The 14,823-nt window shown below is 44.7% G+C and overlaps 1 protein-coding gene across 1 annotated transcript in view; it reads right to left on the minus strand.

Moving 5' to 3' along the window:
- The window catches only part of DNAH5 (dynein axonemal heavy chain 5), a 183,356-nt gene extending 169,074 nt beyond the window's left edge, over positions 1-14,282 (minus strand). Inside the window, exons 1-2 of the mRNA XM_070411907.1 lie at positions 14,210-14,282; positions 2,055-2,189 (exon numbers count right to left, since the gene is read on the minus strand). Of these exons, the coding sequence (XP_070268008.1) occupies positions 2,055-2,189; positions 14,210-14,266 (192 nt within the window). The 5' untranslated portion in view covers positions 14,267-14,282. The remainder of the gene's footprint in view (positions 1-2,054; positions 2,190-14,209) is intronic.
- Between the last annotated feature and the right edge of the window lie 541 nt (positions 14,283-14,823).

The following is a 14,823-nucleotide window of genomic DNA, read 5'->3' on the forward strand; positions in this document are numbered from 1 at the left end:
AAAATTCCACTTCTGGGTATACATGCCAAAGAATTGAAAGCAGCATCTTGCAGAGCTATTTGTACACTCATGTTCACAGGAGCATTATTCACAGAAGCCAAAGGGTGAAAGCAACTCCACTGTTCATTGATGGGTGAATGGATAAACAAAATGTAGTACATGCACTTTGAAATAATTAAGATGGTACATTTTATGTATGTGTATTTTACCACAACTTATAATAAAAAAAATTAAAGGATAAAATCTAGCCTAAAAATTTAAATGTGAAAATAAGGCCCCTTCAGTTTCTACCATGCTATGGGTAAAACCACTGGGTGTGAGGGAAAGCGAGCGGCCCTGTTTCCTTGGTTACATTTCCTTCCCTGGGATGGATGCACTCCATGAGATTAACTCCAAGAATGCGATGAGAGATACTTGCATCACGGCCGCCCTGAAATGCCTGTCCTTCTAGCCTTGCTTGCAAGCCTGAGCCAGGAGGCTGTCTTTAAACTTCCAGGTTTTAATATTCCTGAGTTTTGAGTATGACAGAGCAATTTGACTTGGGCTTCCCACAGTCTAGAACTTTGACTCATGTACCCCACTTGCATGATCCCAAATCCAGAGGTCTGAATTGGGAAGTAGGGTAGGGTTAAGCCAGTGGTTCTCAACCTTCCTAATGCCGCAACCCTTTAATACAGTTCCTCATGTTGTGGTGACACCCAATTTCATTGTTACAAATTGAACATAATTAAAGCATAGTGATTAATCACAAAAACAATATGTAATTATATATGTGTTTTCTGATGGTCTTAGGCGACCCCTGTGAAAGGGTCGTTCGACCCCCAAAGGAGTCGCGACCTACAGGTTGAGAACCGCTGGGTTAAGCAATTCACCTCTGGAGCTATTTCTCCAAGACTGAATCAGCAATGTGGTGCTGTTTCCTTCTATGCCTCTATTTTTTGGAAACAATATTATCTATATCCTGGTATTAAGAAGATTAAATGGGATAACAGATGAAGATCACTGAGAAGAGAGACTGGCACAGGGTAGATATCCAATAAATGTTAGCTGTGATGAGAAGAACCAAGAGGAGAGAAGAGGCATTCTCTCAACCCCTCACTGATTCATCCCATACTCAAACCATTTCAGAGTCATCCACACTTAATTGTCCCACTGTCTCCTATTAACTCCACTGGAGTAGCACAGCAGGAAGGAGCAAAGCTGGTGGACTGCTGGAGCAACAGCCAACGGATCACACTCCTCCCAACTTAGCATTTAGGTTGGTAGTTTGGAATCAGCCACGTGGGAGTATTTACACAACAGAAATCAGCAAACATTCACACTCTCTCCACTCTCATGCCCCAAGCTGACTGTTAAACATTTATAAGCCTACCACTGAAAAGCATTGTCAACAGTGTGATACCTGTTCAACAAAAAGGGCTCTGGCGCTCTTTCTCTTTCTCTCTCTCTCTCTCTCTCTCTCTCTCCTAATAAATTTTAAAAAACAGCCTTCATGAACCATCACAGGGTTCCTGATATACCTTTCTCACTGCCCAGGAAATTATATCGTACAGTATTTTCACCTTTCCCATCCAAGGTCAAATCACATCCTAGGTTTTGGAGTAGAATCATGGCAGATAATGGGAAGTCAAGCTCAGGAACAAAAGAAACCAGATTCAGCTGCCAAACCAAAGTTGAAGCCAGGAAATGATGGCACAATCCAACCTCCCAGGTTAGAACAAAATAAATAATTTCTTTAAAATCAGCCTCTGAGCAGAGATCCTGTTCTCCAAAATCAGGTTCCAACATGGTGCCTGAGCCCAGCCTCACTAGATTCAGAGAGATGCAGACAGAGCCGGCAGCATCGTGGAATTTAAATGGCAAATATACGTACCCGATTCAACATAAAGACCTGGAAAGCCCTAAACCCGTGCTGCCAGCATCTGTCTGGAATCGGAATGGAGTCCTGTCCGTGCTAAAACAGGCACCCTCCTTCCTCTACCGCCATAGGACAGTGTCAGCGGACCCTCCCTGCCCCCCCTCATCAAGCCAGTGAGAACTCAAATGCATCCTACCTGACTACCCTCAAGAATGGCATCCTCCACCTCGGCTTTGTTCAAGTCCACGCAGGAAGCCACAATCCCAAATAGGTAGTCATGCCTACCATCCAAACGCGCCCGCTTGGCTTCCTTCTCTTCCTTCAGTCTTTGCTACAAGGAAGAAACAAAAATGTTATATGGCAACTGCCGTTCTCAAATGGATTCATTTTGCAATAATTTCATACTATTGTTGCTTTTTCAAGTCTTGAGTATTCAAATAACAGGCAGCTTAATGGTACCAGTTTTATGTACTACCTTCTATTTTTAGAAGTCATGTTATTTCTATTATGAAAATAACATTGTTTTGAAATTGCATAATGTAGATAAGCCAAGAGAAATAAAAATCATCTGCCATCCAGAAATGACTACTGTTAACATTTTCTTCTAAATCTTTACAGACCTATTTCTATGCATATATAAGCATTCAACACACGCAAAAAAAAAATAGAGATCTGCATTTTTTTAAACATTCTTAAGCCATTAAGGAAATATTATTCTGCACTATCTTCTATCTTTATTGTCTACAGATTCATATCTGTTCTTAATTTCTGAATACCCTGATTACTTTCAAGCTGATTGTTAATTACAATAATAAGGCATGTTCAATATAACCAATGTTAGCAGGTTGAAGCATATCTTTCCATATGCACTTTGCTCATAAAACATATGCTAATGTACGCACACCTCTCTATTATACTATAACATTTTTCATGCATCTTTCCTTTAATAATATATCACAGACTTCTTTCTAGTTTAATACAGGCTATTCCCACCTGTAGAATAGCTGCAAAAAGTTCAACAATACGGATGTACCACAATTCATTCAATCATTTCCATTGGTGGACATTTGGCTTCCAATTCATTTCTTGAATTAAGTACATTACCTTTCATGCCTTGAGTGCAGATATAATTTTCCAAGAAAGAAACGGAGACTAAAAAGATACTAAGGTGAAGAACCTTGGGGAATACTGATAGGGCAGGGGCAAGGAGGGAAAGAAAAAATGGAGAAGGCTAAGGATGAGTGGGAAGAGAGATAGAAAGGACACCAGGAGGCAGCACCACCAATCACCCATGGAGAGTGGTTAGTCCTGCTAAAGCTACAGAAGATTGATTGGGTTGATTGGTTGATCCCAAGTAATTGTGTTTACAAGATGGCTACAGCATCTCACATCCGCTTTGCAACGTGACCATCCACCAACCTGTCAAGATGTGGCTTCTGTTTACCCTCCTGTTGAATTTGGCTTGCCCTGTGACCCGTTTTCACCAAGAGAATGTGGGGAGAAGTGAGACAGTAAAACTTCCTAGGCTAAGACCTTAGGAGACCTTCAGCTCTGCCTTTGCACTTGGAATGCTCTTGGAACCCAGCCTTCATGCTGTGAGAAGTTCAAGCTGCATGGGGAACCTCCCAGGCATCTGGTCAACAGCTCCAGGCAACCTCTCAGCTGGCATCCAGCAGCAACTTTCAAGCTGTCTTAGACATTCCAACCTGATCATGCCTGCAGAGAACTGTAACCCAACCAATGGCGTGTGACGCAGAAGAACAGCCCAGCTGAGCCCAGTTACCCACAGAACCAAGAGGAAGAACAGATAGTTGTTGAGCTTTAAGCTGTTGAGTTCTGGTATGGCTTCTCATGCAGTCGTAGATAACAGTAATCCTTGTTAGAATAAGTTTAGTGGTTGGATGTAGACTTGAGAAAAGGATGATTGGGGAAAGAAAATAATAAAGCTACTGAATATAAACTGTTCTTTCTAGAAACTCAACGATAAAGGAAAGGGGATTTGAGAGTCAAGGAAGAACTATTTTAAGATACACCAAAAAAAAAAACCTTTAGAAAAAATAAAAATGTTAGGGATTTCATTTTTCTGAGATTGAAAGGACTCCTTGAGAGAAGAAGTTGGGGGTGGGTAAGGTTTAAAAAAAAAACAAACTAAACAATATGTCTATTTTCTTGCCATTTCTCTAAAAAGAAACAAACACAAGTCCTGACACAAAGTAGACATTCCATAAACTCCAAATAGAAGAAAATTTAAATCTCTTTTCAAATGTGGCGAAAAACAAGAAGACGTCCTGTTGTTTTGACTGTTTTCTACCTTCCCGTCGGGGAGGAATAAAGTGCTCTTCTCACAGGGATCTCTCGGAGTTTGTACTAAGTGTCTTCAGCAGCTTAAGAACACGGTGGGCAACCAGGGGAGCCGGGAACTGAGCAACAAAACAACAATATGGCCAACGCTGGGCAGCCAAAAGGAAACTTCGGAAGTGGAGAGCCAGGAAAATCGGGATGTAAATCAACTGACGGCTTCCAAAGGCTACAGAGCCTTAAATGAGATTCTGCCATGGCAACACATTCCTCTTTTTTATCAAATTCCAAAGGAAAAAAAATATATATTCTGGTGGAGGAGAGATTGGTCCTTAAAACAGAACATTAATTAATGTTCTATTTTTACTTAAATATCACAGAGAAAAAAATACGTCCAAAGCAGTTTTATGGGTACAACAAATTACCAATGTGTTTTGGAGAAAATGTTTTCAGAGCTATATTAGAAAGCATGTTAAGCACTGAGCATGCTCTTACATACACGATTGTCTGTCTCCTGATGACAGGTCAGATGAAGTAACCCCAGTGCCGGGTACATGACCGACCAGTGCTGATCAGTCTCACCTTCCATTGCTTTGTACTAAGGTATCCTGGCACCATGAGGGACTTTTTTTTCCTACCACAAAAAGTCAGTAATGTCGAACAAATATTTAGTGGTCAGATCAGTGCATTGTCCGTCCATCAACTTAAACCTGCAGCTTCCTGGTTGCTAGGGAACAGCAGCAACAGCAGTCAGATGACCTGCTGTCTGGAGGTGGCTTGTGCTGCTGGCCTTGGAAAGGGCTGGGACTCTTGGAGGGTGAGGGCAGAGTGGGATTCAGAAGGCGGGAGGCAAACTATGGATTTTTTTTAGAGTCACATTCAAATTGATTTGTGTTGCATGAGCAAGCACCAACTAATGGGGGTGGGGAAGATGGCCAGAAACCTACTAGATATCCAAAGACATCTGCAACATAGTATGAAAACACTAGAGGCCCGGTGCACAAATTCATGCACCAGTGGGGTCCCTCGGCCTGGCCTGCGGGATCAGGCTGAAACCGGCTCTTCGACATCCCCCAAGAGGTCTCAGATTGCGAGAGGGTGCAGATCAGGCCAAGGGACAAACCGGTGCACCATCAGGGCTGGGGAGAGACATGGGAGGTTGGCCAGCTGGGGAGGGACTATGGAAGGGCTCCAGGGCGTGTCTGGCCGGTCTTGCTCAGTCCTGATCGGCCAGACCCTAGCAGCAAGCTCACCTACCAGTCGGAGCGTCTACCCCCTGGTGGTCAGTGCTCATCATAGCAAGCGGTTAAGCAGCCTTAGCATATCATTAGCATATTATGCATTAATTGGTTGAACGGCCAACTGGTCGACTGGACACTTAGCATATTAGGCTTTTATTATATAGGATTTGGTGACAAGGATGTTACTACCATCTCGGAATGAAAGCATAATTAATGTGCTTTCTCACAAGAGACAGGTGCTGCTTTCAGGGCAGGGCAATTTCCTGTAGACAGACAAGCCCTGGTGACGGGGTTGGATCTGAGGGTTCCAGTCTCTGCTTGGCCATTGACTGCAAGACCTCGCACCTCTCCTTTAACCTCTCCAGGCTTCCGTTTCCACAACTCCAAAATCGAAGTGTTGGCTAGGTGCCACCTAAGTTCCATTCCTTCTCTAACCTTTGGGCTATGTCTCATTGGTTGGTTTGAAAGTTAACATAGCCCTAGCTGGTTTGTCTCAGTGGATAGAGCATTAGCCTGTGGACTGAAGTGTCCCTGGTTTGATTCCGGTCAAGAGTACATGCCCGGGTTGCGGGCTCCATCCCCAATAGGGGTGTGCAGGAGGCAGCCGATCAATGATTCTCTCTCATCATTGATGTTTCTATCTCTCTCTCTCCCTCTCCATTCCTCTCTGAAATTAATAAAAATATTTTTTTTAAAATCTAACACAGACCAAGACTTGATATTCTAAAGAACAAATCTCAACGAAGGTCCAAGGCCATATGCTTCATAACAAAGCTCTGTGACTTTTTTCTCATGACAAACCCATCCATCCAATTTTTTAACACACTGACCCTTGCCTTTAACTCTGTAGAACCCACACCCAAGTCTACATGCTGGTAACCATAATCTGAGCATGAACTTTCCTTCTGAGCCCAGGTTCATAATCCCCAACTATATGAGAGACCTTACCTCACCTGTGAAAAGAAGAAAAAAGCCCAAACTGGAAAAGTATTTGTGAGATAATATGAAGTCAACCAGTACTTGGGTGATTGCAGGACAAAGAAGGGTGGGTGGAGGTAGAAGAAGGTATAGGGGGACCAATGGTGAAGGGGGGGGATAAAATAAAGGAGATAAGGAAAAATAAATAAATAAAAACAAAATGGCATGGCCAAGGCTTTGACCCTGGACATCAAAATTCTGGTAAAATGAACTCTTTAATAATGATTTTTCTAATTGTACAAATGTTTAAGATCCCTCTGCCCTTAGACAGCCCAGACCCAAGCTCACAGATCTACTCCCACAGAATCACTGTTCAGGGAAGCCTAGCAAGAAGTGGATGGAGGATAGAGCTGTCTAGTCTAGGACCCCTTGTGGCCAAGCAGGGACACCCTTTCCCCAACCCTTGAGAAGGTGCCAGAGTACATGTTGCTCTGTTTGCCCTGGTTGCATTGCTAGTTATGGAACTGCTGGTCATCATTGCTTTCTGCGCTTAGGTTTAATGGTCACAAAAGCCCTATGAAGCAGACATCATTATCACCACAAGGAAATTGAGGCCATGGACCATTAACAACTTTCCTAAGAGCACACAGCTACGTAAGTAGTAGGGCTGGGAATCAAGCTCTGATGTGTCTACAGGGCCAGTCTGACACATGGGGTGTCCCAGGAGCCTACAAATTTTGCATCCATTCAAACTGATATTCCATAAACATTTTGTCTTTAAGTCCACTCAAGGGTTTCTAGGGTAGAGTGTGGAGAGACCTCATATACATCGCATGGGTCATAGGAGTTGTGTGGGTGGAGACTGGCGTTAACCAGCACCATTTTCTGAGTTGCACTGCTGGTATTTTAGTGCCAGGATGGACTGGTGCCCAGCTGGCTTCCAGGGGACGTGCCCTGTGTCCAGCTCTCCCACTGCACTCCTGGTCTCTGCAAATGGTAGGTCCAGCCCCACCCTCAACTCCTAAAAGTGCCTGGGAGGTGGGCTCTCCTCCCCCCAGGGGCAGCCAGTAGCCTGGGCTCCGTGCTTCCCCCACTCCCTGCTGCCTCCTCAGAACCAGCTTCCTTTTATCTGCATCACACTGTGTACATCAGGTTCTCATAGGGTGTCTTTGCACAGCAAAGCGTGTGGGGCAAGAAATGGGTTCTGCAGCCAAAACAAACAAAACCCTTGTTTTTCAAAAAGGTTTTGAGGTGACACGATTGTCCTTGGTGCAGGTCTGAATCTGGGAAGGAGATCTGTCTTAATGAGGGTCTGTCTGCTGCACATCTGTTTGATTTGGTGTTTTGTTCTTTTATGTGTATGTATGCATGTGGCTCGTCACACACACAGTAGAGGAGAGGGGAGGCTAATATAGGTAAAATCCCCACAGGAGATCACTGTAAATAATGTCAAGTCTGTGAGTTACCGCTGAAAACTCCTTATCTTACATCGCCAATGCAAATACCTCTGAGATTGATTCGCTTTGGCTCTCAATACCAATCTCGAGTCCACAGACAATTAATCATCTGGCGACCACCGTGCTCAAGAGGCCAAGGGCATGGGTTTGCTCATCGCAGGTCACGTAGCTTCCCTTGATTCCATTTTCCTCAGCTGTAGGTGAAATCAGGGAAAACCCAGGAGCAAAAGAAGAAATTACTCAAAGTATATGCCCGGCTAACATGCCTGGTTATTGGTAAACTATGTATTTCTTTTCTGTTTTTAAAGAGGATACCCAAAGGGCCCAAGCTGGCTTAGCTCACCCACCTACCCTGTTCACAAAGGGAACCCGATCTCCCTGTCTTCCAACAGAGAAAAGCCTCCCTCTTTGTCTTCCAGCATTTTCCTTTCAACCCACAGAGCCCGTTTCCTCCCTGGAGAGGCTGCTCCATGATGCCCCTTCACCCTCCAAACCTGTTCTGTAATTGGCTGGGAGAACCACAATTTAACGAAACCCAGCTCCTGAGTGTACTTTCCCTCCTGCCTTTTCTCCCGCCCCTTTCATTCAGGTCTGCAGGTGCAGGAAGTGCTGCCCCTCCTTCCCGCACTAAGAGCACTTCAGCAGAGTGGTTTCTGGAGCGGAAAGACACCCCAGGCTGCTCATCCCCTCACCGCAGGTGCTCCAGGGAAGCCCTCCTCCACTTCACAAGAGCTGCGCTCCCCTCCATCGCAGAGAGACAGCACTTAAATGGAGCAAGTCCCGCCAGCCTGTCTGGTGTCCTGAGAGTAAGCTCTGGAATCCTGTCTATTCTTGCAGCAGTTTCAAGGCCCCTAACTCTCCCCATTTACTAACTCCCTTACCTGTCATTCTCTCCAAGCAAATCACGATCCCTCTTTACCTTTTATTACATGCAGATTTTTCACCCAAGCCGACCCAAAACCTACTGTAGGGGTATCCCCGTCCTCACAGCCTCTTCTGCCTCTGGCATTCCATCATCCCAATCCTAACCCGGAGTTTCCTGCACGCCGGAATTCGAGACCTGATGGAGACTCAGTGGACCTTCACGTGGCCATATAGTCTATCCTCCCCAACTGTGAGATAGGATATATTCCAAACGCAGAGATAATGCTTGTAGGATTCTGAGAGCCCCTTTGGCAGCAGGGACCAAATAATTCAAGTGGTTTTCACCCACATGATAAAAAAACATACAATATGTCACTCTTCACATTATACTATAGGACACAAGGGTGAAACTCCCAACTTTCCTTACTCACCACAATAAACCAGCGTGCTTAAAGCTGGCCGCTCATTAGACTCCCCTGGGTGCTTTGCAATACTGATGCCTGGGACCCGCCCCAAGAAACTGTGACTTCTCTTGCCTGGAGCAGGCCCTGGCATTGCACCTGCTCACAAGCTCCCCTGGGGGTCCCAGTGTGCAGCCCCTGAACTCGCTGCTCCGAGGAAATCATGGTATGAACTGATCATGACTGATTAGTGCCACCAGCTTCTCACTTGAGGTAGGAACTTCTAGAGAAAGTCCAAGGGCGTAAGTTTTGGATCCCTCCAACTCCAGGCCTCTTTTTCCTTTTCCTCGTTACTGGAGTTGTGCAAAAATTGACAGGAAGAACAACTTTCAGCCCCAACTCCTCGAGGCCTGGGAGTGCTCCTCCCTGCCACAGCGTGGAGAGCAGAGCCCAGCACCAGGCATCATTCAGCAGATGATTGTGGAATGGATGAAGTCTGCACTTAGAGGCACCTTCTCTCTGGGTCCAGAGACAGCGGCGTGATTACCATATGCAGGCAGGTTGGGCTCATTCAGGCTCATTCAGGCTCAAGGGTACTCGTTTGGGCCCTAACAAATAGTAGGTGTCTTCTCCTCATTCCCCAGCTGAATCTTAGAGCCACTCACTTCCTGACACTCCAAGGAAATTGCTTTGACCTTGAATACGTGAATGTGTTCCCCGGGCTCCACACGTCTGGGCTTGCTTAACAGAGGATATTGAAACTGGTTTGGCTGTTCTGCCAGAGAAGAACAAAACTGACATCCTTCCAGCTTGCAAAGATACCTGACAGCAAAGGTTCTCTCCCCTTTGGCTTCCACTGGGCACGCCCGAGGAAGGAACAATGGCAGCCTCTCGCAGAGTTTCTCAGCAGGGGAAGGAGTGGGACCTCCCAGAGGGTCAGCCCTCTCTCCCCTCCACAGTCTCTACCCCAACGAGAGCCACTGTTGGGGAAACCTAGCTAACTGAAATCTGATGAGCAACAGTATTCCTGAGCTTAAATATAGCGCAAACCATGAGCATACACATCCCTCCAGCTTGTCTCCATTTTAAACCAGCTGCAATAGGTGAATTTAAGTCAAGACGACTCTGAATCTTTCACGTTGTTGTTTTTTTTTCCTAAAAGTCAACAAAGTCGACCAGTGAAATTATTTATCTCAGTTTAATTTCAGGGGAGGAAAAAGAACAGAACCCGTAAGTCTGAAATTCATATCCTCAACTGTGGGTGAAATCAGGGAAAACCCAGGAGCAGAAGAAAAAATTACTCAAAGTATATGCCCGGCTAACATGCCTGGTTATTAGTAAACTATGTATTTCTTTTCTTTTCTTAAAGAGGACACCCAAAGGACAAAAAGTTGGTCCTAAACAGTCTGCATCTTTGAGAAAAGCAGAAAGAAGGCAGACATCATATCTGGGCCATATTTTTGCAAATAAGTCAGTGAATATATACGGAATTATTTCAATTTTTTTCATTTAAAAGCATTATTAAACAACAAAAGGAATACATGCATAGCTTGACTTTTTCAAACACATAAAGCTTATGGCACATTTGGTTGTTATTTGCATATCATTCTGGATAAAGTCAATTATTACATTACTAGAGGCCCAGTGCACGACATTCGCGCTGGGGGGTCCCTCAGCCCAGCCTGTGCCCTCTTGCAGTCAGGGACCCCAGGGATGTCCACCTGCCGCGGAGGCGGGAGATGCTCCCACCATCATTGTTGCACTCGCCAGCTGTGAGCCCAGCTTCTGGCTGAGCAGCACTCCCCCTGTGGGAGCACACTGACCACCGGGGGCAGCTCCTGCGTTGAGCATCTGCCACTTAGTGGTCAGTGCGCGTCATAGCAACCAGTCTTTCCACCATTCAGTCAATTTGCATGTTAGGGTTTTATTACACAGGATAGTAACCTAGAAGTAATAAAGCATCATTACAGTAATTGTTCCAGACCAAGGTTAAATAGAGAGAGATTTATAGTTTTTAAGTTAAATAGCTTTGGGGATCTTTGCGACTGATTCTTTTAGGTCACCAAGTTATAATGTAATACTTTGTCATACCAGTGCACCACATAGAAAATGTAGTCATTGTTTACATAATAGACTGCAACATTAAAGTAAGTCTGTTAATATCATACTTCAATGGAGTGAACATAACTGGCATCCTAAACACATAAATGAAACCTCCAAAAAACTTTACTTTTTCCCAAAAGGTAGCTTGTGCTAAAGAAGATACTAATTCACTAATTATACTCAAGATTCTATCATCAATTTTAATGTTTTAGCCTTGGTGGTAAAGTACAGGAAATTTTTTTAGACGTGAAAAGTTTCATTCATTCAATTTATTGCACAAGCGTAAACAAAGGTGCATTAGTGCCAGGCTCGGTGTCAAGGGGAGGCTATTTAAAAACAGAGAGAACGCCATTCCTGTCCTCCAGTAACTCACAATCTAGGGAAGGAAAGAGACATAAAGACAAATGTCACTCCACTACAGTGATGTGACGAGGGCTCTAGCAGACAAAAAAGTGCAGTGCTGAGGACACAGGGAAGGGAGCTGCCCCCTCCTCCAAGTGTCAAGGAGGCTTCTCAGAGGACAAAAAAGTAGACAATTCAATCAAACATGGGCAGAGGACATGAAGCAACGGTTCTCCAAAGAAAACGTACAGATGGCCAAAAGACATACAAAAAGATGCTTAGTCATCAGGGAGGTGCAAATCAAGACCATAGTGACATACCACCTCACACCTGTCACAATGGCTTTAATTAAAAAATCAACAAACAAGTGCTGTCGAGGATGGAGGAAAGGGGACCCTCTGCACTGTTGGTGGAACTGCAAACTGGTGCAGACCCTATAAAAACAACACGGAGGGTCCTCAAAAAAACTACAAAAAAAGATATGCCATATGACCCAGCAATTCCACCTCTGAGTATTTATCCAAAGAAAATGAACACATGAATTCAAAAAGATACATGCACCCTCATGCTCTTTGTAGCATTATTTACAATTAGTTGTAATAGCCAAGATATGGCAGCATTATTTACAACAGCCAATACATCTAGCCCAGTGGTCGGCAAACTGCGGCTGGGCAAACCGCGGCTCGCAAGCCACATGTGGCTCTTTAGCCCCTTGAGTGTGGCTCTTCCACAAAATACCGACTTCTGCACATGGGCCACGAAGTTTCAATTGCACTTTACATGCGCGCCCGCGTGTGGTATTTTGTGGAAGAGCCACACTCAAGGGGCCAGAGCCGCATGTGGCTCACGAGCCGCAGTTTGCCGACCACGGATCTAGCCAACCTAGGTGTCCATCAATAGATGAATGCATAAAGAAGATGTGGTATACATATACAATGGAATATTACTCAGGAATGAAAAAGAATGAAATCCTGCCATTTGTGACAGCATGAATGGACCTAGAGCAGTGATGGCGAACCTTTTGAGCTCGGTGTGTCAGCATTTTGAAAAACCCTAACTTAACTCTGGTGCCGTGTCACATATAGAAATTTTTTGATATTTGCAACCATAGTAAAACAAAGACATATTTTTGATATTTATTTTATATATTTAAATGCCATTTAACAAAGAAAAATCAACCAAAAAAATGAGTTCGCGTGTCACCTCTGACACGCGTGTCATAGGTTCGCCATCACTGACCTAGAGGGTATGGTACTCAGTGAAATAAATCAGAGAGAGAAAAACAAATACCTCACAATCTCACTTATATGTAGAATTTTTTTAAAAAAATCAAAACAAACTCATAGAAACAACAAATAAATTGATGGTTGCCAGAAGGTGGAGGGATGAGTGGAGAAGGTGATCAAGAATAGTGCAAGAACTTTGCATGGTGACAGATAGTTATTAAGTATGGTGAGTACATTGTAAGATACATAAATGTCAAGTCACTGTGTTGTACACCTAAAACTAATAAAATATTGTATGCCAAATATCTATATATATAAAAGGCTAATACACAAAGTGTCCCCTCAGGAGTTTGACCAAGAGTTCAATTGCTTGCTATGACGTGCGCTGACCACTAGGGAGTGGCATGGAACATGGCGGGTGACCAGCAGCGGTGGTGGGGCACTGAGGGAGGCAAGGGAAGGAGGAGGCGGGGAGGTGGGGGGAACCGTGCAGTGGCAGTGCATGGGTGGCAAGGGAAGGAGGGAAGGAGGAGGCGGGGAGGCGGGAAACCTGATCGGCCCTGATTGTCGGCCAGGCCTAAGGACCCTACCTGTGTACGAATTTTGTGCACCGGGCCTCTAGAACTTTAATATTTTTTAAAAGAATGAATAAGTGCTTGCAAACAAGTTCAGGGACTTGGCTGGAAGACGCAGACTTGAGAAAGATGTATCCAAATATGGGGCTCTGGGAGCAGGGGTGGAGGGTGGGGGGGGGGGGGGGTAACAGTGCTTAGAAGATGCAGAAACAGCATTGTTTCTGTCTTGTGGAGAAACAGCAGACTGCAAGCCTGGACTGAATCATATGCACTGCTGGGGATCAGTGAGCAAGCCCCGAGGAAACATGGGTTTGGTTGAGAGGGGAGTCCCAGCGAAACCTCCAGTTTCTTCTGATGTTAATTGGGGGTGGAAGAGGTTCCAAATCCCTCTCTATACGTTTGCATAATAAAAAAAACTGCTGATCTGAGCCCTGTGCTAGACTCCAAAGGCACATCCTTGCATCTTCAATGTGACTCCAAAGGCACATCCTTGCATCTCCCGGTCTGTGACCTCATTTCCAAGCCTACAGAATGGGGGTGGCAGGGTATTCACAGACCCTAGAAAACGCACAGCCTAGAATCTGACTTAACCACCTCTCATCACCAATGGAAGCTCACGGGTCCCAAAGAATGCACAGTGTCCGAAGCACCCCGGGGCAAGCATCATCCCAAAAGATGCAGCATGTGTTTCTGCAAGGAGTTATGGTTTAGGCGGCAACATGCAGAAAAGCCTACGGTTGCAAACCCCCTTGTTTAAAATTGAAATACTAACATGTAGCCTTAGGCACTACCCACAAATTAGTAGACAACAGTGTTTCTCACAGTTTCATCTGTGTAGAACTTTGAACTTTTTTAAGATATTTTCACACAGGTGTGAGAGAGGATAACCGAAGACCCACGCAAGCATACAGACAACAGCTCCTTACCGTTAAAACGCGGGTGACACTCTGCTTCCAGAGCTGTCTTCTACCGATCCTGAACATCACTGCGATCTGCTTGTTCTGGACGTTTCCAGAATGATCTCTTCTATCTTCTAGGAGACCTACTCAGCACCCGACAGACTTTCAAATAAAAAGTCCTCTGGAGGACCTGAAGTTCACTTTCACAACTCTAATTTGCATGTATTATTCACCAGATACACAGAATAAAAGTCAAAGTACACCTAGGCGACTCAAGCATTCCTGCCACAGCCTCTCCCCTTGGGCCTCTTCCCTGTTCCGAAGCCTGGTGTTGTTAGGGTGACACTGTTTATATGCTGTACAGTTTAAACATGTCTCTTAATCGTGTTTATCAACCAATCAAAGCATTTGAACTGCTTGGTTGCAACGCAACTTCTTCTGATGTTCGTTTAATTCTATACACCGCCCAACAATGAGCTTGGAGTCCAGAGAGATATGTGACTAATTTCTCTGAACAGTGAGAAACTTTAAACCGTCAAACTACAAATCAGAGAAGCCACGGCTTTGAATAAACTGCTCAAGGTATTCAGTCTTACTTTGTCTAAACAACTTGGCACGCACGATTTACTGCCAGCATTGTG

Source organism: Myotis yumanensis, unplaced genomic scaffold (assembly GCF_028538775.1).
Source record: "Myotis yumanensis isolate MYYU_CA2020_CCGP unplaced genomic scaffold, mMyoYum1.0.hap1 SCAF_4, whole genome shotgun sequence".
In the NCBI taxonomy this organism is placed as follows: Eukaryota; Metazoa; Chordata; class Mammalia; order Chiroptera; family Vespertilionidae; genus Myotis; species Myotis yumanensis.